Source organism: Artibeus jamaicensis, unplaced genomic scaffold, assembly GCF_021234435.1.
Source record: "Artibeus jamaicensis isolate MK-2021 breed Jamaican fruit bat unplaced genomic scaffold, CSHL_Jam_final contig_867, whole genome shotgun sequence".
NCBI classification, from domain to species: domain Eukaryota; kingdom Metazoa; phylum Chordata; class Mammalia; order Chiroptera; family Phyllostomidae; genus Artibeus; species Artibeus jamaicensis.
Window position 1 is genome coordinate 2,439,694 of NW_026521995.1, and position 23,115 is coordinate 2,462,808.

The following is a 23,115-nucleotide window of genomic DNA, read 5'->3' on the forward strand; positions in this document are numbered from 1 at the left end:
GATAATAGTGAAGTAATATGGGAAAAACAAACATGCAGAAATGCAAATTAGTAGTTTAAAAAAGGACTCAAAATGAAAAACTTTCAAATACACCCAGGCTATAAATGCTGATGCAAAGGTAAAGAATGTGTTAAAAAAAACCACACTTGTGACACATTTTTTCAAAATGAATTAATTTTCTTTAAGAATGATTCATGTTTGATACCTCCTTCATCAGACGGTCTTGTTACCTCACTGCAGCAGGAAAAGCTAGGGTAACGCCCAGACACTTCTGACTGGTCATCTCCCAGAACGGTACCGAAGGTACTGCTTGAGTGAGACCGCTGTCTCCTATAGTGACCTGCCTTTTCTATATCGGAGGGAAAATATTCACACTTGTGATCCAGTGCATTGAAAAACACAGGAAACAAAAAACTATTAAAAGCTTAACAAAGAGGAGAAACAATCCCTTATTAAATAACTCTAAAGCTCCATATTATAAATTCTAACCATCTATTCCCCAAAATCAACATAGATTGTATCAGCTATATAAATGTCTTAATGATTATTATAGTCATTTTTAATCTAGATTTTAAAAGAGATATGAGGGATAGAAAATTGAGAAGAATTAAGAAAACATTAGCAAACTAATAAATTTCTATCAAACGTAATGACTAGTTACAAATAATTGCTTTCAAGCGTCACCAACATGCAATATTTGTTGCCTTTTCTTTATTTTTAGATGCTTAAATGAGTATTTGGCTGATTGTGTGGATCAAATTGACTATTAAAAATCAGAATCCCCATTTTTCTTTGGGCTTTCCATCTTATTAATGCCAACAATAAAATCTAAAGTAGAAATCAGAGGGCAGGACAAGAACCAAATGAAATATCTATTTTTATTGTTTAAAATAACTGCATAATTGTCAAAGCGTTGGTTTGCTAAGTACATACAGTATAAAAGTCAGAAATGTCAAATCAACTATCATTATACCCATATATCCAAACCATTCGGTTTTTGCTTTTAATTATAAATATGCAGTCTAAGTTCAAAGTCAAACTTCCTATGAAAAGTATAAGTTTCACATTATATGAAAACTCAGAAGTAAACTTTAGGGAGACTGGAAAGTTTATTTTAAGATATTCATGATGCTATATGTAGATAACTCCCCAATGCTTTTATATATAATGCTTTAACTCTACCTTTGAAAAGTTGTAACAGTGTTTTTCATGAAACAAATCTTTTTTTATGACTTGGCAGTTGAGTGTGGTCCAAATAACTGAACTAACTGCATTTGAAAGCAAATATAGCTGAGTTCTAAACGCCCTTTTAAATGAATCTCATCCAAACTGATTTCACTATACAAAAAAGTCCTTTTCAAGTTTTGTTTTCATAAATAATTAATGGTATTTTAAAGCAGCAGCCTAGCACTTTTCTGGTTTTTCAAACCCTCAACTTTAAAATTTACGTCACACAGTCAGCACAATGAACAGTGCAAAACAGCTGCGCCTTTATGACCAAACCACGTAACAGGGAGGAACGAAAATGCAAGCAGTACCAGAGAGCATATGTAGACTCCTAGACTGAATGTTGTCTTCTAGGGGGTCAATGTCGAAGATAGAGCCGGGATCTGTGCGCCAAACTTTGAGGTCTTTTACCAAAAGGAAAAAATCAACACATCAAGAATGAATTTAAAAAGTTAGCGCTAAACAGACTCATGAGAAAGTCTTGAAAATGATACATGTAAAGAGCAAACATGTAATAAGCAAACAAACTACAATGCAGACATCAAAGAGAACAAAGAAAATTTGTGTTCACCAGGATTTGTTAAGGAAACTTGACGGTCAAATTTAAGTTGCCCTGCTTATTCTCCACTGCCCTTCTACACGAGCCGTCCCCCAGCCCATGAGCACACCAGCGCACCTGGTGCAGCACCCCCATCCCTGACCCCGGTCACTTGTGCTCTCCACACACTGAAACAGGTACCATATGTGGTGAGAGCTCCTGATGAAGGACATATGAGTAATTCATGGGAAGTGACCTAGAGATCTCTTCTGAGAAAACAAAACAAAACAAAAAAATCCTCTCCCTATAACAGAAACACATTTTTAAAATGTAAGCAAGTAGCAGGCAGTTTTCATTCTGAGCCAGTGAGTGTGAGCTAATCCAGGTAGACACATTTATCTGAAAAGTGCAGTAAAGCACGGCACTGAGCAAGGACCAATGAGGAGCAGGAAGATGAACAAGGAAAAGCTTCCTGCTGTCCCCGGACCACAGACTAGTTCACTGCTGTGGTCCATAGCAAACCGGGCAGGCCAATTTATTCTCCTATTTTAATTGGAGGCAAAATCTAAATCTAACAACTTCTGGGTTTATCAGTCTCTCTACCTAATGGTTGTCAGGTCCTAAAATGATCTGTATAGTGCTGTACCAACAACAGGAAAATAAAAACCTAAAGATGTCAATTATTTTTACAATTAGTGCTAACACATGAGCCTGTCAAACACACACTTCCCTGACCCATGTCATCACTGAATAGCCTTCCGTGAGATCCAAAACCCTTTGATGTTTCAAGGTTAAGTTCACCTAACACTGAGATTACTGAGAGGCACTGTTACATGAGTACCAAAAATATTATTTGAGCAATATAACTGAACTAGCTACCATAACTTAGAGGCTAACTGCTCTGAAGGAGACAACAGTCTTTTGGAAGTATGGGTTGTTGGTACATGCTGAAAATTTAATAGCTCTACTGCCTCATCCTTAGACTTCATAGGATCCTTGCTGTCTCAGCCACCTTCAAACACTGTTCCCAAGACTTCCCCTGGCTGACTAGAAGGAACAGCCAGAAAACAAGTTCTTTGCTTTCTGATTTATGGGGCTTTCAGACAGCTCTCAACTATCCCCATTCAGAAGTAATATTTTAAAAATATAAGCTATTCATGTTATGGCATGTCATCAGAATCTCTCTGGGACATCAACTTGTAGTAAAAGGACCTAAATGGGATTATTTCTGTTATTTCTGTCACCCGTGCAGATGATGTCTGTGGTACAATATATTGATCAAATACATAAAGTAAAAACAAAACAATTACTCAACCCTTGTTATCACCTATGTCTAATATTTGAGCTGCTTCCTTGCTTAACAAGTAGAAATATTTGTGAGACCAAAAAGTTATTAAAGGCAGGCATCTAGTTACAGAAAGAACTGGAACTTTACCCGGCGAGTGCCATGAACCCCATTCAACAGGGTGTAACAGTAACAGCTGTGGTCCCCTTCCAGCTGGGCACCACATCAAACACTGGAGGCGGCCTCTGACAAAGAAGGAGGCTAATTCTAAAGCTCGGGCAAGCCGAGTCTTTTTGACCATGCAGACCTGCCACAAAGGACCACTAGCTTACCCACGATGATGCCAGGTCTCCTGTCCATCTCCACAATGTGAGGATGGACGCCTTTGTAAGCAGCGTCGCTGATGACCTGGGTGTTCTTCCTCACTCGCTCGGTCACGGGGTCATCCACAACGGGAGTAAAGCCCCTCCCCTTTGTCTTTTCAAAATCTTCATGATATTTTACCTGAAAAAAAGGAAAAATAATATTAACTCAAGTGAAATTTTCTGATTATTACATAGCTCACAGAATTTTCATATAATGACAGCTGTCACCGCATCCCCTGTATCTGGATTACCTTCTGCACACACCCAGGGTCCCGCAGAAATAGCACCTGCCTGAGCGTGGTTGGTAGGGTAAGAACATGGGTGTAGTCATTTCTAGTTTTAATTTGAACATTTTACCTAAAATGTCACATGGTGTGCTTGAGTGTGATGTTGTTAGGTTACAGAATTACATGCTTATGATTTTGGAATAAAAAGGGGAGTTATTTGTGCAGGACCCTGTATATCCTTTCCATTCCAAAATTAATGCCTGAAACTTCAGCTTCCTAGCAGTAGGAATCAAGTATAGGAATCAATAATGCAAAACATATTCACACTGTTTTGCATTATTATGGTTAGCAGTTCTTTTAAATTATGTATATACCTCATATCAGTAAGAATCTTTAAAAGATATATAATCCTAGTTCCTCTCTAAAATGTACTAACTTAGGTGCAAATAATTTCCTATTTCTTAACCTTTAATATGCAATAAAACTATGAGCCATCTCCACAACTTATTCAAGAAAACTAGTTAAAATTAGATTAAGAAAGTTATAAATAACAATATATACATTATATAATTACAAAATTATATACATACTTCAAAGCATACACATTTTAGGTTCTAAAATTGGATTAGGGTAATGGTTGTTTAACTCTATAAATCATACAAACCACTGAATTTTATACTTTAAGTGGGTAAACTTTATGGTACATAAATTATATCTTATGAAACTGCTTTAAAATTCAGGTATATTTTTAATCTTCCATGCAACATGCAAACACACCAAACTCTGTCTTAAAATTAATTGGAAATAAGTCCAGCTAAATATCTTTCATAAAATGCATTTTTAGTCGTCATGTTAGAAATGAAAACACACCCCAAAAATCACTGAGAAAAATTATTTTATTAGACAATATTCCCATTACATTTCAGTGTGATTAAAATGTCTCCCCAAAAGGATCGGCCCACCCACACTCCCATGCTTTGGTGGTTATCCAGATTAACGGTGAGCTGTCGCCGCCAGCACACTGGGTGATGCCGTTCCACAGTGTATTTTAACTGTGAGAAGAAGGGTCCGGTCACACCCTACCATTGAAATACGATTTTGTGCTTCTTTGACATGCCGCAGACCAGGTGTGTCTAAAATCAGACTTGGTCTGCCTTTCATCTGTTTGCGGTCCTGGGTATATTTTACCTGTAAAGTAAGTAGTAGAACATACTTAATAACACAATCATAATCTTAAAAACTTCATAACTTTTTCAAGTTTTCCAAATAAGTAAAATGTATGCAATATATTCTAAATTATTCCCCCAGGTAACTTGTTCAGTGAATTACATTTTATTTTAGAATAACAATCTAAAGTTTTACTCTCAAAGGTCTCCTTTAAAAACTATAGCAAAAATAGCCCTGGCTGGTGTAGCTCAGTGGATTGAGCACAGGCCTGCGAACCATACAATTGAGGTTCGATTCCCAGTCAGGGCACATGCCTGGGTTGCAGACCAGTTCCCTGAAGGCCAGTTCCCAGCAGGGGACGCACGAATGGCAACCATACATTGATGTTTCTCTCCCTCTCTCCTTCTCTTCCCCTCTAAAGATAAATAAATAAAATATTTTTTAAAAACACATTTAAAAAATAAATAAATAAATAAATAAAATAAATAAATAAAAACTATAGCAAAAATGGCCTAAATCATTCTACCAACTGAAAGCGAATATGTAAATGAACCGTACCCACCAACAGTGCAGTCAGTGAAAGTGGTTACCACACTTACATTGAACAGGGAAAACCCCAAACTAAATAAAACCTAAATTTACTTCCCTGTTTCTGCATTTCCCTGTTTCCACCAGGACACTGTTGAACAGTGCACACAAACTTCCCTCCGTGTCATTTTATTTCTCCCTCTGTGAGGGATAAGAAAAAATGAGAAACAAACCTAGTTTCCTTCTAAGCAGTCACAACTTAGAGGTAATTTATGTTGAATTCAGTCAGCATCTCTTGACAGACATGCCACTGGAAAGGTATAAACCCTAAATCCTAAATGCCGATCCCCAGGCCCAGAGCCCTTCTTCACAGCTGACCACTGAAACTGATGTTTGTGAAGCTGATGGTGCATGATGACTGCCGCAGACCTGAGGGCACAGTGTGCGACTCGGTACCGAAACCCTGGCACTTGGTAAGAGAGAGAACACTATACAGATAGGCACCGTGGGACCTTCATGAATAAGTGATTTCTGTATGAAATGTATATAAAAAATTTTCCCTGTAAGTCCTTACTTTGGAGTAATAACTCATTTCTCATTTTGATTTGCAGAGAGCATTTAACAATCCATATTCAATGGAATACATCTGTAAAATGATAATTACTTCACTTATACATGAAAGACTTTACCACTTTCAAAGACATGGGTAAAATACATGAATCATTGTTTAAATGAACACAACATAGTTTAAAACTAAACATTAAATGTAACTGTTGGTCACATCTGGGAATATCATAGAGGGTTGTAAGCAAATGTCATTTTAAACATTGGCAGCTTATGGAAATCATCTAAAATAACACATGGACTTATTGCATATATCCCAAATGTTTCTTAAAAATGTATTTTGCTTTCCCAAGAAAAAACAGGGCTGCATGTAAACAATAATGACACATTCTCTGTGATAGTCCAAAGTGAAGAAAGCCACTTGCCGAACTAATATTCTCCTGATTCTTCTTCACTCTTTCCATTTCAGGAGTTGCACTTAAAGCCGTAGCTCTTCCCAGCTGACCTTTATAATGAACCTGGCATTTCAAAGAACAACAACAAAAAAAATAGTGCACTATAAATCAATGCAACTAAATAAACACCTCATAGTTTTTAAAGAACTAGCCAAGAAAATCATGAAAAAAGAGGATGCTGTCCGAGTTCTGGTCATATTTAAAATAACTGCATCTTAAGTCAATCTAATGCATTTCATAGCAGTGAATCCCTGTGAAGGTACTCAGTGTATGGGTACACCATCAGGAAAGCTGTAATAAGCACATCATCACAAAGGAACATGATGCATGTCTTCATGGATATACTTACAGGTGTCCCCACCCACATAGAATAGTACTGAGCTGTGGTGGCTTCTTAGTAACTAACTGTGGCAGAACTCTCGAGTGGTTATCTTTAAACAGGTGCCATGTCATGCATGAAAAGGCCAGCCTGCTTCCTACTATTCTGTTCCTCCTTTTCAATGACCATGTTCCTTTTGAGAGTAATGGAGTCACATCAAAGTGTGACTCTAAATATAGTAGGAAAAGATGAGCATCGACTTCTCCAAAATATAGTTGTTAGGAAAAGTACAAACAATAAACTACCTTTGCTTTATAATCTGGTCAAATAACCTGAAACATTTAAAGAATATGAAGTCTCTTTGAACCTAACAGATTTCCAAATTGCCTCCTCAAAAGAACCTTATCTATATGTTAATGATTTCAAAACAGGATTCTCTCAGCGAGCCACTCCACAGATTGCATAAACAGAAGGGAATCTGAGCAGGCTGGGAGTGAGTGTCTGAGTGAAAACTGACTGCCTCTACAAGGGCCCCTAACATGGGCCTGTTTCATGTCATCTCTTTAGCCATGCACACTTTATAATTTCTTTCCAGACATAGTCCAAAAATAAAGTTAATAGCTGGGAGTGGGCTAGGAAAGAACCAGTGCAGGAAGGAAAGGGAGTGGGAACGCTGATCTGCAGGGCCGAGATGCCAGCAGCGACGCTGAGTCCCTTTGAGGAACCACAGTGGCGGTGCGCAGGAAGACTAGATAAGAGAGTCACACAATAACCCACAGACAAAAACCATCCTGCCATGTCCTGGGAACTCTGCAGGGACAACGCCTGGCTACACTCACAAGACATGAGACCCTGAAACCTTTCCCATAAATTGACAGTCAGCTGAGAGCAGAAATCAGTATCTACTCCAGGTCATGAACATTTGTAAACGTTATCCATTCATTGACATGTGAACAGTATGTTTGCTATCATTAGAAGAAAGTTGCTAAGATCACACATTGCTGATGTTCCTCTGGTTCTCTTTAACTCTCTTCAGCTCTGGTGGATCAGAAATTGTGGTGGCCTGTTTAATCTCTCCTTTGTACTTTACCTGTAGAGGACAAATAAGAATTTTAATAGATAGCACAATGGTCTCCACCCAAACAAGATAAAGGATGAGCCTCAAATGAACCTTATCCTCTTCCACAGATTTTCCACAGTAGATACGCGTTAACCTTCCTATTCACATCCACTACTGGATTCTGAGCCATCTGACTTAGCAAGCACAAGTGTTGTTTGTGCTCCTTGAAAATGAGTTCCTAGTAAACACTCTGCTGTTCAATATTAAAACTAACTGCAAAAATTCTGGGACTAAAAGTAATGGAAATACAGGGGGAAACATCAGAATGGAGTCATCATAAGAAAACTACAGTGAGGTCACCATGGCAACCTGGGAAAGCCACTGTCTTTCTGACCCAAGGGTTTCAATCTTCACACACACACACACACACACACAAACACACACACACACACACAACTATAGAGGAAAGAATACAGGAGCTGGGCAACAAAAAAAGGTGAAGGGATTAAGAAGCCCAACGGTCAGTTACAAAGCAGCCATGGGAATGGAAGTACAGCAATGGCTGTGTGGTCAGTCAGTAGTATTGTAATCACTATGTATGGAGACAGATGGTTATCAGACTGTCTATAGTGATTACTTCGTAAGGTACAATATGTAAAAGTCAAATCACTACACCAGGAACCAATATAATACTTCCTGTCAACTATAATTTTCAAATAAATAAATTGTTTTTAAAAATTCCAAGGAACTGGTAAGTCTCACTGTCTAAGAGTCGGTCAAAGCCCACTCACTTTTACAGTGATAGGTAATTCTAATAGCAGAAAGCCCAGTTGCACTTTTACATATGATGATTCCTTATTTGATATTCTGTTTCCTCATCATTTTTCTTTGAATTTTTGAGATAGTTTTTATTTGGGCTTCTCACAGTGGTTAGAGCCACGCCGTCCTCAGAAGGATCACAGCACAGGACATGCATCATTGCAACAGCCCAGCAAAGTCTGACCCACGCAATCTTATTGCTTAAAATCCACAATAACTGACAAATGGCAATGTGCCTCACACAGGAGCATTTACAAATCGTTGACTGAAGCACAGACCCTCCAGCAACCCCTTTCTTCTCAAATCATCTAGAAAGCCAGGCTCAATCAAACCTCCCTGGCCTCCTAACTAGTCCTTCAACACCCATTTCCATTTGTCTCTGCCCTCAGGGTAGCCTCCTGGAGCAGGGGCCACACCGTGGCTGGGGGAATCAAGCCCAGCTCCTGGGTTCCACCATCCTCTTCTCCTGCCTTTAGGGTAGGATGCTGCAGGGAAGGAAACCTGAGAGGGCCAGAATTCATCCACTTAATCAGTAAACCGAAAGGGGACTCGTTTTGTTAAACTTGATCTCCTTGGAGGCACTTCAGTGAGTCGTTTGGGATTTCTTTCAAAGTGGAAGGAAAGGCATCTGAGGGTTGCTGGTGCACTCCCGCCCACTCTCACCACACACCAGCTTCCCTGCGTGCACTGGACCTTGGCAGGGGGAGGTAAGCCCTGTGGTATCTGCCAAACCCTCCTGTCAATTCTGAACAGGGCTGACGTCTGGGCCACAGCTAATCCAAATTTGTCTTTAAAGATCCAATGAAGCTTCTGTCTGAAGTTCCACCTTCCCTTTCTGTTCCGAGTGGCCGTGGACACCCCAGGGGACTGATAGAAGGGCCAAGAGTGGCCAAGGGAGGCAGAGCACATTTTCACTTACAGGGAATGGTACACAGGCCTCCAAGTGTCCATGGAGCCAAGTGCAAACAGCAGTGATGGGCAGAGCAAAACCTCTACTTTTAGGACTGTATCTCTGGCAAATACACCCATGTAGAGTCAGACATTTGTTCAGTAAACAGTAAGTGCATGAAATAAATTACCTTGAGAGAGCCATATTTGCTCCAAATGTGTAGTTAATGAGCAGATGGCTGCCATTCAAAGTACATTCACAGGAAAGGAAAACAGGGCTGGGGCTTCTCCCACAATCAACAGACACACACAGGTTTTCCAAAAAGTTGCTGCATGTGGACTTCACTTTGTTCAACATGGATTTCGAGCCCAAACACAGACACTCCACCTCAGAGCCTTAGATTTGTCTATTTTTTAAAATATATTATATTGATTATGCCATTACAGATTTGTCTATTTTTTTATACACGTGTATTTTTTTCTCTCTTAATATAATGTCAATGCCCAGTCTGAATGTCATCATTTAAGAGTGGATAAAGAACCAAACTCTCCATAGGAAGAGGGCTGGGCAGGGAATCTTAGTTTCAGCTGTTGGCTTTCTCCATTCAGATTATTCCTATCAAAACTCAACTAGTTACCTGAAGCCAAACTGTACAGTAATAAGGACCCTCTGGCCAGCTGCCTTTACCCCCGTCCCTGGGCCAGTTAGACTCTTTCCATAGGCTGCTACCATAGTTCCCCACTCACAAGGGTGGTGGGAGGAACAGGGTGTGAAAACCACAGATAACCAAGGCATTTTTTCCAAGTGGTTTTTTTAAAGAAAGAAGAAAAACTTATTCAGAATCTAGAGAAAACACTGGGTGTGAGCCAGGCAATGGGACTGCCCTTCCTCAGGGCCCACAGCCTTCTCATTTGCTCCTATAGAACAGCGAGACGTGAAGGCCCACAGACTGTGCTTGGGCTGCAGGGGTCCTGGTCACCTGGGGGTACAGACCAAGGGGCACAGATGCAGAAGGCTACACCTCTACCCACTGCCACGGCTTACTGCTTCCTGTGCACCCACAGAAGTTCCGGAGACAGCCCCGCCCGAGCCAGTTCACAAAGCTCCTCCTGGCTCCATCACAGACAGGCTCTTTGAAGGCCATCTTGGGAAAGAGCCCAGACTTCCCTTTTCTAAATAGAATTCTTGCCTGCCTACTGGTGAAGTTCTTGTTTTTAGCTTACTTTTTTATTTTTTATTTTCTTTAAAGAAAAACCAAAGAGAAGGCAGTGCAATCTCCTGCACCTGAACCAGTCTGCAGCCAGCCAGAACCTGCTGGGCAGGGCCCCTCAAGGATGCTCAGCGATGCCTCCATCTCATCACCTGGAATTTGGAAACACAACAAGCCCCTACTCGTCGACCACGCAGCTGCCTGTCAGCTTGCCCTCCCATAGATTAGCCCGAGTCCAGCTGTGCAGACACTGGCAGTGACCGGTAACAACCTCTGGGCCTCTGCAGCCTTTCTTCTCCCTCCAGGGCTAAGACCTGCTGTCTCTCCTGGACTGAGACACAGCCAAGTTCTCCTACACTAACCCCAGAGCAAAAAGCCACTCTATCACCAAGAGTCACCTCAGGGCACAGTCTCAGCCCCTTCACTGGGGGCTTCTAAAACACACATCTCTCCAACCCAAGCAGGTAGTGAGTTATGACTTGAAAAGGTGGAAAGGGGGATAAGGGTGGAGTACAAGGATTTAGTCACAGAACCAACTTCTCGGCCCTCCACAACACTGCCTCTGTGGGCAGGAGAGGCACCCACATGCCAAACTGCACCTGGAGATGTAGGAAAATGCAGGAGTGGAGGGGAAAACAAGAAGAGAAATAAAAGGACCAAGTAGCTGTCCCACTTTCTTCGGAAGTCACTTAATGCTTCTCTCACACTTTTTCCCTACCCTGCTGCTTTTCCAAGTCCTCAGATACAGGCCGGGCCTGCTCTAGAGCTGGGGGAGCTGCTGCTCGGGGGTCTAGGGAGTCCTACTCATTGGTGGGGTTTGCCATCACCATCTGGGGAGGCATGAGGGTTCCCACAGCAAGTGGGGTGCCCAGGACCTCAGGCCTGCTCCTCACGGGGCTGGCAGAGCCCTTCCTCCTCATCACCAGGGGGCCACACATGGGAGCTGTCACAGAAGTCCAGCATTCCATCCAGAGCATCATCAGTAAGTGTGCTGAACTCTTTGAGGTCGTCATTGTGGTGGCCTATCGGCCACACACACCCCTCAATGCCCAAGTCACCCTTAATGTGGCGATGTCTGCCAAGTGTCTTCTTGCTGTTGGGATGGGCACTGCTCTACTTGCAGCTGCCATCTTTCAGCAGCTCCTCCTTACATTCCGGGTCCTTGTGCAGTGAGGCCCCACAGCCAGATCCCCCAGGCTAGCCACACAACCACTGGGCTCCATTCCAGGGGCTTTGGTGGCTGCTAGGTTGACTGACATGTGAGAGTCAGAGGGCTCAGGGTCCGAGATGATGCCTGGGGGTCTACTGCTGCTTGTGCTGGGCCCCCTGGGAGCCCTTGGTGGGACTGGCACCTGTGGCCTGCTACCTACAAGGCCACATTGTACAGACAGCAGCTGCTGTAGCTGGAAGGCATGAAATAAAATGGCAGCTCTGAGTAACTGTGGGCTTCCCAGTAGGCAATCAGGTTCATTTCAGGCCACTGCTGGGCCCAAAGGTGGAGGCTGGGTGCTCGGGTGCCCGGCTCAGTGGTGGTGGTAAACACAGCAGCAGCTCAGGATGATCATGATGGTCCGCTCCAGCCAGAACCATCAGCATTCAGCGTTGCAGTAGCAGCGCTGAACCTGTTCACAGGAGTGTCCTGTTGTCACAGATGTAGCTCTGAGTATCGGTACCCGCTCAGGTTCCCTTATCCCGTGGGGGTTCAGCCCTGGCTGACAGGGGTCTAGGCAGCACCTGGAGGAGGAAGAGTGCCTGCCACCCTGGAGCCTTCTCCTCTCCGTCCCCTTCCTGGGCCTCCTCCTCCCTCTCTCCTCCGCATTCCTCCTATTATGACTTTTATTATTCTGAATCTTGATGAGTTTGAAGCTAAGATGCATTTGTTTACTTACAATTGACGGATAGCAGAATACTTAGCGTGTATCAAGGGCTTAATAAATAGCTACTGAATAAATGAGTCAATTAGAGCAAAGAAACAGATTTTTTAAAAGAAGGCAAGTCTCCCCAACTCCCGCCATCCTCCAGGGATGCTGTAAGGGCACAGCAGTGTTCCTGCCGATTTTCTCCTCCACCTGGGAGAACTCACTCGAATTCCAAGTCTTTTAAATAACCTATTTGGAAGAACAAGATTGCTATTGGTTTTATGGTAAAAAGTCCATGAGGGGGCTCAAAAAACAGAAAGAAAATAACCGTTGAGGTTAGCACCTTTGAAAGGATTTCTAAATCCAGGAAGCTTGGATTGAATCCCAGCTCTGCCCTATTAATTGTGGGTCGCTGGCAGTTCTCTGACCTCCCGAAGACTCAGCTCCCCACAGCTGTAAACCAGAGAAAAAGTTGTACAGACCTCAGGGGCTCAAATAAGGCGTGTAGCATGGGGTCCACATTAGAGGCACCACATGATTGTTAATTATCATTACTTTATTAGCAATGGATTACTGAATAATCAAGTTCTCCATTTTATTTATAAAATTCCCTGCTCTGACATTATGCCTTAGAACTCCAATCAAGCCAGGTCTTCTTTCAACTACTCCAAACGACCACTTTTTGTCTTGGCTGATAACAGACGTGCCTCTCTCCGGGCCCTTGCCTCGATACAGTTTTAGAGATTTACCAGCTAAAGTACAAGGTCCACAAAGACAGGAACTGGGTCTTATCCATCTCTGTGTACTGGTGACCAGGATAATGTCTGGCACACTGGCGTGCGTAGTGCGGACTTTTTAAAATAAACAAACGTGGCCAAATTATAGCAAGACAGTCCCAAGTCTCCTGTACTCACACAGGAGGGCCACTGTTCATGCCCTTCTATTTGCAGCTGCGAAAAGGACCATCCACTCTGCAGAGGGTTCAAAGGATTTCAGAGAACATTGTGAAGAGTAAAAATAGGTAGCATTTAATAAAATATGAGAAAACAGAAACAACTTGCCGTACTCAGCTGCTCCTGGTTCCTCCTCACTCTTTCTATCTCCGGTGTCATGCTCACGGGTGTGGCCCGGTAGCACTGCTCTTTGTACTGGAACTGGGAAACAAGGTGCAGGACGCTGTGTGACTGTGGGGCGGAAATGGGTGCCCACATCCCAGAACAGTTGGCAGGACACACACGTACCAGAACATTCATTAGTTAGAATCTTCACTGGGATTGGATAGCATCTAGCAGTATGGAAGTTTTCCTGACCCACTGCATAGAGGGGCTCTTTCTTAGCCAAGGGATCAGACCCATCATTTTTGGTCAGCTTTCCCAACTACTGCACAACATCTCAGGACATAGGTGAGAATCCAACACAGAGGAAAAAAATGGTATATCTGTCAACTGAATTTTTCACAAGGAAGTAAAACTTGAGGTTAACATTCCATTATAAGGAACTCCACAGAGACAGTCTTAGTGCTTTCTTAAAATTTAAATTTAGCATTAGGGAATTTTTTTCCAAGAAATCACCAGGCCTACAGATAAAATGCAATTGAGATTCCACTCTTAACAGTGAATGTGAAATTTGATAAGCTTGGAAAATACTTGAGAATGGGGCAGGCCCCTTCTGCCATGTGGGACTTTCCTTGTGCCGTGGTATACAGTTTGAGAGTTTAGACAGGCTCTGGGTCTGAATCTTGGATAATTGTCTGAGTTCAAGTGATAAAAGGTCTAGTAGAAGCTCTATGGACAGCAAGACACAAGATGACGCTGGGTAGAACTCGGAAGAAAAACAATCTACACAACAGGACTACTGATGTAGAGAGACCATTGTGGTTGACTACCAGCAGAAGTAGGTTTGAGGACATAAGTTTGAGATGGAGACTGGTTTACATCTTGTATTCACCCACTCACAAACATGCTAAGTGCTTTGAAGGCAACATCTCACTTCTTACATTAGTTCCAGGTTGTGGAGGAGGAAATGGAAGTTTGGAGAGGTTGGTGGTTTATGAAGGTTGGTGGTTTAAGTAAGATCTGGAGCTGGACTGAACCTACGGCCCCAGGTCCACATTCTTCCTTGTCATTCCAGTGTTATCCGAATTCCCTCACATTGTACAACCCTTACCTGTATGCCATGCCAGAGACCACTTGTACTGTGATTTATATTGTTAGTTTTCATTTAATTAACTAGCTACTATATTCTAATTAAGTTATTTTTAAGGGAGTGTTATGTTTCCATGATAAACTGGGGACACATTAAGACAACTTAATCACAAAGTTGAGGTCCAATAATGGGTGGGCCACTTAACCACATCTATGTATGAAACACATTTAAGGGACACTGTGGGACTCCCAACTGCCCCCTCACAACCTGGACCACTTCTCTCCACTGCCATCTCATGCCACCCTTCACCCAAAGTACCCATCACACTAGACCTTGCTTCCCTTCCTTGAACAAGCCTTGTATCAAGTATATTCAGTTGCTCTCCCAGAATGGCCCTTCCTCACCCCCAACCTTTATTAATTCTTCAAGGTCTAATTCAATGTCACTCTTTCTCCAAGAGTTTTCCTCTCCCCCACTGACACAGCCTTCCTTCTCTGCATTTCCACAACATTTTGTAAGAGGAATTATTACTTATTATTAAATGAGATATTGCATATAAAGTACCAAAAAGTAAACCCAATAAATAGTAGTTACTGTTATAACACTTAAACAGTGTATGATTTTTACTTAGTCTTATGTTTGTTTCTCCTAGAGACCTTGAGAATATTCACAGCCCCTGACTTACGGTGTGCCTTGCTTATCTTTGAATTACCGTGAGAACAAGAACACAGTGAGAACTCGATGATGTTTTTTTTTTTCCCAACAAACAAATACACACGAAGCATTCTGCCAGGTGTAATGGAGGACACAAAGATGTGTGGAATCTTGTCTCCACCTTTCCAGAACTAGCCCGCTTGAATGGTAATCACTGTAATGGGACTTCACGTTTCTAAGTGTCATGTATGGTGCTAGCCAGCGAAACAGAAAACAATACTTAGAGAAATATGATCACACATTGCTGATATTCTTCTGGTTTTCTTTAACTCGCTTTAGCTCTGGAGGATCAGAAATGGCTGTTGCATGTTTTATCTCTTCTTTGTATTTCACCTGCATAATTTATAAAAAATATAATGTATTATTTAACACAAGATTTTTAGAAAGTCAAGAATCCTTCATTTATAACTATTGCATAACTGAAATTTTATAATTCCAACATTAATTTTCCTTCCATGGGAACACAAATATTTATTTTACACTTTCAATATTCCTTTCTGTACAATGCAAGTAAGTCCAAATCTATTCACCTATCCATCATTGTAGGAGTTTTTAATTAAAGTGAGAAAATGTTGCTTATGAAAATAAGTTTTATCATTAGGCAGATGCACAAAAGTCCTTGGAAATTATCTTAAGTAATATCATAATTTATTATTTTCTATCCAAAATGCAGTTTCCAGTTATTGGTATGTTAATTAAAATTTACCATGTGTATACTTAAATGCAAAAGTCAGATTGTGTTAGCTCCAGAGTCTTGGAAACACTGCTTGTTTGACTGAGAACATTCAAATAATCCAGAATAAGAAAAAAACACATGTGAGCACAATAAAAGAAGAGAAAGAGGGATGTGGAGGTACATGTTGTAGAAGCAGAGGCCACTGTGTCCTGACCACTACAGAAAAGCCAGTGGCGGGAAGTCAGGAGTGTCTTCCACCCACACAATCGCATTGTGGAAAGCCAGCCTATATCCTGGCTTACAATTCATTGAAAAGCTCCTCTTTCAAATCAACCCAGCAAAAGGCAATACCAACACACAGTTATGCATGGGACAAGAAACAGCTCTTTAACGCAAGAAATGATTAGTGATGCCATCATGGCAGGTGTTATTTTAATGTCTAAAATTCATGGAAGATCAGATTCAAGAGAAAGGACCCAAATATATACTAATATGTGAAAACACAGGCTAGAGTTAAGAGGCACGCGTTAAAATTTCCCAAAGACCTAAATCTACAAAACACATTTTAGAAATCACTTGGTAATGCCTAAAGGGACTAAGGCTGAAATCTATGCTGAGAGTCAAAAAAAAAGCAGCACCTAAATATCTCAAATATCTTCTGTGTCTCCGTGTCTGTGGTTTTAATGTGAGTGAAAATGCCAATCTTAGTCTGGATGCAAAAGAGTTAAATTGAGAGGACAATGAAAGAGGCTACCTCTTGATAAGATCCGAAGATACGGCAGTTCTTGAAGAAAGCTAATAGCTAAAATGCTTGTACTCTGGAGGTGGAAAATGTCGGGATCTTTAAATGTTAGAGAATCATATCTTGGTTTGACAGATCTAGCTAATCTTGAAAGGGCAACTTTCCATTTGAATACTAAGCAGGGGCTATGGCCCAGCCTCATGGAGACACAGAGCTGTGCATTTATTGTTTGCTAGAAGAAGCAGTGGGACGCTGGGAAGAGAAATGATAAACTATAACTCTGTGTGATTTTCCTCGGGTGAAAAGTTAAACATGACGACAGATGAACATTTTTGTTTTCCATACACTACACTGATCAAAATGGCAGTCATTTCACTGCAAGCAACAGAACTGCATGCTACAGAACATTTATAACACTATATTCCAGTACATTGATGGGTACATTTATCATTTGAAAGTGAAGGAAGCAAACATTTTACACTTCTCGGCCAAACTAATTCCTCTACCAGGCCCGAGTGCTGCCTGAGACAGGCTCTCGCCCTGGTGGAGTGCAGCGCATACGCCCTCCTCATCAGGGCCTTCCTGTGCTTCCCGCAGGAGATAGCTTCTTCACTCATGCCAAGGAGATCTTATTGCATGGGTATTCTGTAGATATTTTTTATAAATTCATTTTGAAGTATGTTTTACTATAGCATTGATTGCCTTTCCTGCTCTTTCTCCCCAAACGCCAGTGTAGGCTCATATTCTAAAATGAATGCCACGTAACTATGAGAGCTCCTGACAGATTAGCTGCATCAAGGAATTTTTTACTTGGATTACTTAAAGAAAGGCTCTGCCTCCAAGGGTGAAAGGTGGACAGAAGGTCAAAAAGGAGATTTAAGAAGAGAATACTTTTCATTTCCTTAATACAAAACTAAATATACCTGGAAGAATGCCTACTGAGGTAAGGAGAGCAATTATCCATTGTCCGTGTCAGGCAATTTTGCTGCTGTACCTGAAACATTAAGCACCCCCCCCATCTTTCCCCAGCTCAAAAGGAATTGGAAGATAAGTTGATTTACAAATAAGAGTTAGGTGCACATTTTTCTTTGACAGAAGATGGAAGAAGTAGAGGTAAATGGGGCCTCTGAAATCTTTTCTTAAGCTACCAAATAAATGTTCTTTAATCATTCTCCAGGGTAAAATTCCCTTCTTCCAAGTTGTGGAGAGTTACTCAAATTTACCCTTTCTCAGAAAAATTTAATGCAGTGAAAATTCTGTTTAAAGAATACAATCTAATCCTAGATTTCATGACTGCACTGTTAAAGTGGTTGATCTCCTGGGCACTGTGTTTGGCAAGATGAAACACTGCTCTCCATGGTGCTGGGTTCAAGGGGAATGAGGCGAGTTTTCCTTCTGAAAGTTAAATCTTTGATATCTGATGAAAAAACATGTCAACCAAGTGAAGAATAAAAGAAAAGGGCAAACAGTTTAATGAAGAATGATAAATATTTATCTAATGTACATTTGCTTTGGGAAAGAATAGTTAATGCCAAAGAGAACTTACTGAACTAATATTCTCCTCATTTTTCTTCACTCATTTAATTTCTGGAGTATCTTTTACTGCTGTGCCAGCTCCTACTTCTTTCTTATAAAATAGGTGTATTATAAAAGGAGGAAAGGAATAGCTCTACACTTATTAGCATCTGAGCCCTAGACTCAATTCTTATGAAAGAAAGACAATTTCTCAGGTCTTAGAGTAATGTGAATACAGCTTCTACTTATGAGTACCAATGACATTAATCAATTAAATAATCCATTATGAGAATGAATGTCCAACTCTGGAATGTCCAACATAATCTTACAAGTAACCCTCTAATGCATGTTCTAGGGCATGCTTGGTATTTTATATGGCTCTGGATTTTTTGCTCTAAGAATATAAGTTGAAAAATTACAGTTTCCTTCTTAAAATATAAATGTGACACAGGTATTTGAGAAAAATCAAAGTGCATATTATAAAAGCTCACCTAGCAATTATCATTTAATTCAAAAACAGCATGAAATTTTAAGCATGTTATTCTCCAAACACAAAAATGCCTTCATTGTTCTCTTCAAAGAAAATCTTAGCTCTATCTTCGACATCAACATAATTCAGTATTTTCTTCATCTTCTATTTATTTGTTAACCTCCTCACATTTCTCCGCCTCTACCAACACCTACCCCTTTCAAACACAAAGCAAAACAAAAACCAAAAATGCTCTATAAAACAAACAAAAAAAACCAGAATAATTCTAAGAGAGCCACGAGAACAGAACAATCCTTCTCCTGACAGACCATAATCCAGAAGACCCCGTCAGGGCTCGGGGATCGCAGCAGGAAAGACGTTTTCCTCCAAAAGCCAGAAATCTACACACCATAAAATCACAGGGGACAAGGGCCAAAACACAGCCTCTTCTCTGCCCCTGCCTTCCCACTGGATTCCACTGCTTAGCACAGCCTGGCTATGAAAACTTAGAGATACCTGTTTGGCATCAGTGCTTGTCAACTTATTAAAAAGCAGAAAATATTCCAGAAGTCATTAGACTTAACAGAATTTATACATTGACGGGACATTTGCTTAGCTACTAAATGAGCTAATTCCACATTAAAAAATGGCTATATGATCAATTTTTATTGTTTTAGAATTCAAACTCATATATCCATTAAACATAGACCCAATCTCTTAATTAATGGTGCTGATACAGTTCTTATTGCTCAAAATAAAAAATATGAAGGTTTAAGAATTGGTCAAAAAATATTAAATTCCTACATATATTATCAGTGCAAAAAAATCAATGACTAAGAAGGAAATCACTTCATATGACTATTTTCATCCTCAAGGTAAAATCTGTGTAGAAGATTAAGACCTCTTTCCTGAGTGAAATTTTAATACAATTCAGTTAAAAACAACTGTAGCTTGTACTGAAGAAGAAAAACTTGAATTTGTAATTCTAAAACGATCAAAATATAACTTAAAAGAACATTTTGTATTCTCATTAAAGACATAAAGATAATACATTCGATAGGAAATTCAGATAATGCAGCAAAACTCAGACAATGAAGGAAAAATAAAATTAAATTTCAAGGAGGCAACTGAAAAGAAACAATGGCTACTCACCGCACTGATGTTTTGTTGAGTTGTCTTAATTCTCTGAATTTCAGGAGTATCTGCCACAGTAGAATAGTTAGAAAGCATCTTCTCTGCTTCATCTTTATACTTTTTCTAGAAATACAAACAGTTAATATCAATCCAAAACTTGGTATGCATATGTGCACGTATGAAAGAGACAGAGACAGAAAAAATGAACATGATACCACTTCCAATTCTACCACAAAGGCTGTATGCTGTGTCTTATGACTCAGCAGTCCTTGATGCAGCCACAAAAACAAAGGGATTATGCACACAGAGGAAGCCAGCAGTGCTGGGAGCATCTCTGCTCAGGCAGTGGTGGCCACCCCAGTCCATTCCATGGCCTCCGGAGGGGTGGGCCTCTGGGCTACTCTATGCCTAGAACCTACTCTTTAACAAGCAGTCCCCTCCCTGTTCGAAGTTGCTCCATGGTTCCCACAAGGCACCTGGCTCTCTATACCTACTTGTTTCCATGCTTCTGGGTTTAGGTTCTGCTTCCTACTTCCGATAAAGATACATTTGATTAAGGCAAAGATACTTTGCCTTAAGATAAAAATCTCAATTTTTACCTACTAAATGTACTATTATGAGCTCTGATACAACCTGGGTAATACCTCCCACTAGTACTAGCATTAAATGCTCCCACTAGTAGCATTTAATAATACTTCCTATGTAATAGGCATTGTTGCAAGTATGGAACACACATTAGCTCACTTAATTAATCCACAGATAGTATCATTATTTCCTCTTACCGATGGGGAAACAGAATCATTAACTAAGACGTGTCAGAAGAAGGATTTAAAACCAGGTGCTCTAATTCCCAAATCAGTAATGTTAATCATTATGGCGTACAATTACTTGTTAGGAAAAGTAATTATTTTTCATGTTGAAATGCACCATAGCATTATCACATCCTCTAGAACTGCATAGTATGCAAAATAATTAAAATTCCTTCAGATCAGATGTATCCTTGTGTCATACTCAAAAAAATCAACACTGGTAACTTAAAATAGAAATTCTGACAGCCCACACATCACCTCCTCTGGAAATCCTCAACACTTGAATCCTTTAGTTTCTGGTAGTATATATCATGGTTTGTAATACTCTACTTGCATGGTTATTTGATAATTAGATTACCTGTAGCTCCCCCAGAGCAAAACCGTATGTAATTTTGCATGTAAACAGGTATTCATTTGTTGAATGAATGAATGAGCTTGGTATTCTTAAGACAGCAACTTCTTTCCATTGACTTAAATGCCCATTTGTCTAGTTTATGCATTTATCTAAGAGATTACTTCAGCTGATATTACAGCCAATTTCTCCAAGTTCATTATGCCATCATGAGACACTGAGGACAGATGAGCAGGCACATCTGAACCATCCCACCTGCTGTGTCCTCTACGGAGGTGGGGACGCAGGCAGCCCCTCTGACATTTGACTCTGCCATCCTGATACTCAACAGTTTTTAGCCACCAGATGTTTAGACTCCTTCCTTATGTTTTAACCAGAATTTTAACAAATTTGGACAAATCTGATTAAAAGTTATTTTCAGTATAAACTTCATTAACCAAATTTAGTTCCTTGGTCAATTTTCTATAACCATTTTTTGCTTCACTACTTATTTTCCATTGGGATTCATTTTTTTCCATGCAAATTTTATAGCAAGGAAATGTTTCACTAGTGAATATTTTTGCTCAAATCATATTTTAATTTTTCTTTCATTAAATACTTTCTTTTGTGATCATTCTTGCTCCATATCAAGTTTTTCTAGAGGATAAATTTGGCAAATTATATCTCACCAAGAAAACTCAGTTCTTAATTTTTAGTTAATATTCACTTTGTCACCTTACACTTTGTGTAGTTTTTTTATTCACTCAGTTTTAGTTGGAGCTGATTATTTTAATGATAATATTCATTATAAAATGGGTAACAGACAACTCATTTGTAATCTTGTTTCTGTACAGTGAACATTAAGGCCAAGTACACAATAGGGTCTGTTTGTTTGTTTGTTTGCTTGTTTGTTTGTCTAAAAGGTCAAAATGTCCTTGGATGCAGAATAGCGGCCTGGCAGGTTAGCTCTGACAGTGAGTAAGGGCCGCTGAACTGGATCTGTGGCAGCTACCCCCCTTATTAGGGAAGTTCATTAAAATTTGGCTAGTGGTTCCTTTACACGGAATGCACTGACTTTGAACTCAGTGCCCTCAAAAAGTCATCAGTCATGGAAATGCACAAAACACAAGAAGACTGGACACTAGAATACAGTGTTCTGAGCAGCTTAACTCTCTACCAACCTGGCTATAGATTTCAGATGCCCTCTTGGCTCGCAGCATGTCTGGAATGTCCATACTCACTTGCATCCCTTTTCCTTTGATTTCATTTTCCAAGTCTTTCTTATATTCTATCTAAAAAAAACACAGAAAAAAATCTTCAGAGCTTTGCTTAGTCTTCCATAACAATGTAGATATTTTTTGTGTTTCGATCTCAAAGCCATACGTGTGGAAATAATATTTTATACTCTTTCTACGTACTATTCAATGTGTTTGTTTTAAACTTAGTATTTCGTTTCTCACCTGGCTGGCCATCTCAGATGCTTTCTTGGCTCTCTGGATGTCAAGAGTGTCTGTGCTCACCTGCATGCCCTTCCCTTTAATTTCAGTCTCCAGATCTCTTTTATAGTCTTTCTATAGGAAATAAAACATGCAATCAGGGCTCAAAAAACTTGATGTAATTTCAACATCAGAATCATGACTTTTGGAGATATTCTGGGCCTTTATTTCTATAGAACTACAGAGTTTTAACTTATGGTAGAAACATGACTCGGAACAACTTATACATAATATTACAGGAGACTTTCTTCTACTCACCTGAATTAACAAAGAAAATACAGTCAACCAGGAGAGATTTTATATTTCAAATGATAAAAGTTGATAGATTATATGTGAATATATCACTCAGTTAATGAATATCAATAGAATTGGGATTGTAAAATCGCTCTGTAGTGAACAATGGCTGGTTGCTTCCCTGAAACCTGACCCCTCTTTTCCCTTCTTTAGTTGCCTGACTTACTACTGCTCCCCCATTCTGAGCCACTCAGCTTGGGTGAGACTGAGCAGATGCATGGGCCCTGGGGATCTAAACCAATCATCATACCCTATCCCTGGCTCTTCATGACTGGTTC

General features: G+C 40.3%; 1 protein-coding gene and 1 pseudogene across 8 annotated transcripts in view; both read right to left on the reverse strand.

Annotated features, from left to right (window-relative positions):
• NEBL (nebulette) overlaps nucleotides 1–23,115 on the reverse strand; it is a 347,697-nt gene that overhangs the window by 31,415 nt on the left and 293,167 nt on the right. For 3 of the 8 annotated variants that reach the window (XM_053673463.1, XM_053673461.1, XM_053673458.1), the window contains 11 exons: nucleotides 22,508–22,618; nucleotides 22,229–22,339; nucleotides 19,926–20,030; nucleotides 15,612–15,704; nucleotides 13,574–13,666; nucleotides 7,673–7,765; nucleotides 6,327–6,419; nucleotides 4,726–4,830; nucleotides 3,383–3,554; nucleotides 1,539–1,631; nucleotides 206–349 (listed from right to left, as the gene is read on the reverse strand). In XM_053673463.1, the coding sequence (XP_053529438.1) occupies nucleotides 206–349; nucleotides 1,539–1,631; nucleotides 3,383–3,554; nucleotides 4,726–4,830; nucleotides 6,327–6,419; nucleotides 7,673–7,765; nucleotides 13,574–13,666; nucleotides 15,612–15,704; nucleotides 19,926–20,030; nucleotides 22,229–22,339; nucleotides 22,508–22,618 (1,213 nt within the window). The remainder of the gene's footprint in view (nucleotides 1–205; nucleotides 350–1,538; nucleotides 1,632–3,382; nucleotides 3,555–4,725; nucleotides 4,831–6,326; nucleotides 6,420–7,672; nucleotides 7,766–13,573; nucleotides 13,667–15,611; nucleotides 15,705–19,925; nucleotides 20,031–22,228; nucleotides 22,340–22,507; nucleotides 22,619–23,115) is intronic. The other 5 variants (XM_053673460.1, XM_053673459.1, XM_053673464.1 and 2 more) reach the window with 5 other exon arrangements.
• Nucleotides 7,772–13,527, reverse strand: LOC128628607 (WW domain binding protein 1-like; annotated as a pseudogene).